At 68.8% G+C, this 1,293-nt stretch overlaps 1 protein-coding gene across 1 annotated transcript in view; it reads right to left on the minus strand.

The window, feature by feature from the left end:
* Nucleotides 1-285: 285 nt before the first annotated feature.
* MUC5B (mucin 5B, oligomeric mucus/gel-forming) overlaps nucleotides 286-1,293 on the minus strand; it is a gene marked incomplete at its 3' end in the record, with an annotated part of 26,782 nt that continues 25,774 nt past the window's right edge. Inside the window, exons 29-31 of the mRNA XM_007959151.2 lie at nucleotides 1,031-1,187; nucleotides 589-740; nucleotides 286-389 (exon numbers count right to left, since the gene is read on the minus strand). Coding sequence (XP_007957342.2) covers nucleotides 286-389; nucleotides 589-740; nucleotides 1,031-1,187 — 413 coding nt within the window. The remainder of the gene's footprint in view (nucleotides 390-588; nucleotides 741-1,030; nucleotides 1,188-1,293) is intronic.

The following is a 1,293-nucleotide window of genomic DNA, read 5'->3' on the forward strand; positions in this document are numbered from 1 at the left end:
TGTGTGTGAATGAGGCGTTCCTGCCCCACCCACCTGTCCCTGCTGAGTCCAAGGAGCCCAGCCCTGTTGGGGGGCTGGGCATATGGCCTGTGGGGCCAGGCAGCCCAGGAGGAGGGAAGAACAGACGCCAGGAAGAGACAGCAGAACAGGGAACATGGGACATGCTGAGGTTCATTGGCAGGAGGAGGGCCAGCCCCTCACCCGCGGGTCCTTTCTGTGCAGCAGACCTCCACCCACAGGTCCTGGTGGTCCTGCCTGCGCAGGCCTTCAGCAGCTCGTCCTCACCTGCGGCTGGCGGGGAAGCCACGGGGACGCCACGGGGACACCCTGGCCCGCAAGGGGGGCACCAGGCAAGATGTCCAGCTTTGTTTCTGCGGGACCCTCTGTCACTGGGAAAGAGTGAGGCCAGGTCCGGAGATTGCAGAGGGGCTCGAGGGGGGTCGCAGTGGGAGGTGGGCTCCGAGGAGCAGCCCGCGGGTGTCTGGGGTAGGGTGAACATCCTGGTTTCCTGGCGCGGATGCCATCAGACAAGGGCAACCCAGAGGGCGGAGGTGTCCGAGGGAGCGGCGGGCGAAGGCTGCGGCAGACAGGTCTGGCCGCAGGCGCACTCGTCCACAAGGGTGTAGGTGTGGCGGACCCGCGTTCCATCAGGACACCGCATGGCCACTGCCTCCTCGTGCACCCTGGTCTCCCGGCAGCAGGTGCAGTGGCGCCCCATGGCTTGCGCCTCAGCAGAGTACCTGCGTGCAGAAAACAAGTTCCCAGCGGGGCCTCTTCGCCGTGGGGGCTCAGGGCCCGGCCGACCCCTCAGGGCTGCCTCCCTGGGCCCTTCTTCCCGACCCACAGCTCCCCGCTATCGCCGACCCTTCCAGCAGACTCGCCCCTCGGGCCCCTGATGGCAGGTCCTCGGCCCAGCCTGGCCCCCCGCCATCTCGCAGCACCCCCAGAGAGGTGCCCTGCTGGGGGTGGGGTGGGCACTGGGGTGGCTGGGCGGTGGCTCTCGGGTGGCGGGCACAGGGCCCCGACTCACTTGGACAGCCCCGGGCAGGAGCCCTCGCAGAAGGTGAGGCTGACGGCGGCCTCGCTCTCGCAGCCCCGGTGCCTCAGCACCGTGGTGTTGACGCGTACTTGGCACTTGTCTGCAAGGGAAACCACGATGCAATCGCCTGTCTGCGGCTCCCGGAGCCCTCCAGGCCGGCCGGCCTCAAGCTGTTCTGTGGGGGCCGCAGACTCGCAGTGCAGCCCAGGACCCCAGGGAAAGCGCCCAGGGAGAGGTTGGGCGAAGGGCCGGGG

The sequence above is a fragment of the Orycteropus afer genome, unplaced genomic scaffold (genome assembly GCF_000298275.1).
Source record: "Orycteropus afer afer isolate SDZICR_OR568_19922 unplaced genomic scaffold, OryAfe1.0 scaffold01635, whole genome shotgun sequence".
Lineage (NCBI taxonomy): Eukaryota > Metazoa > Chordata > Mammalia > Tubulidentata > Orycteropodidae > Orycteropus > Orycteropus afer.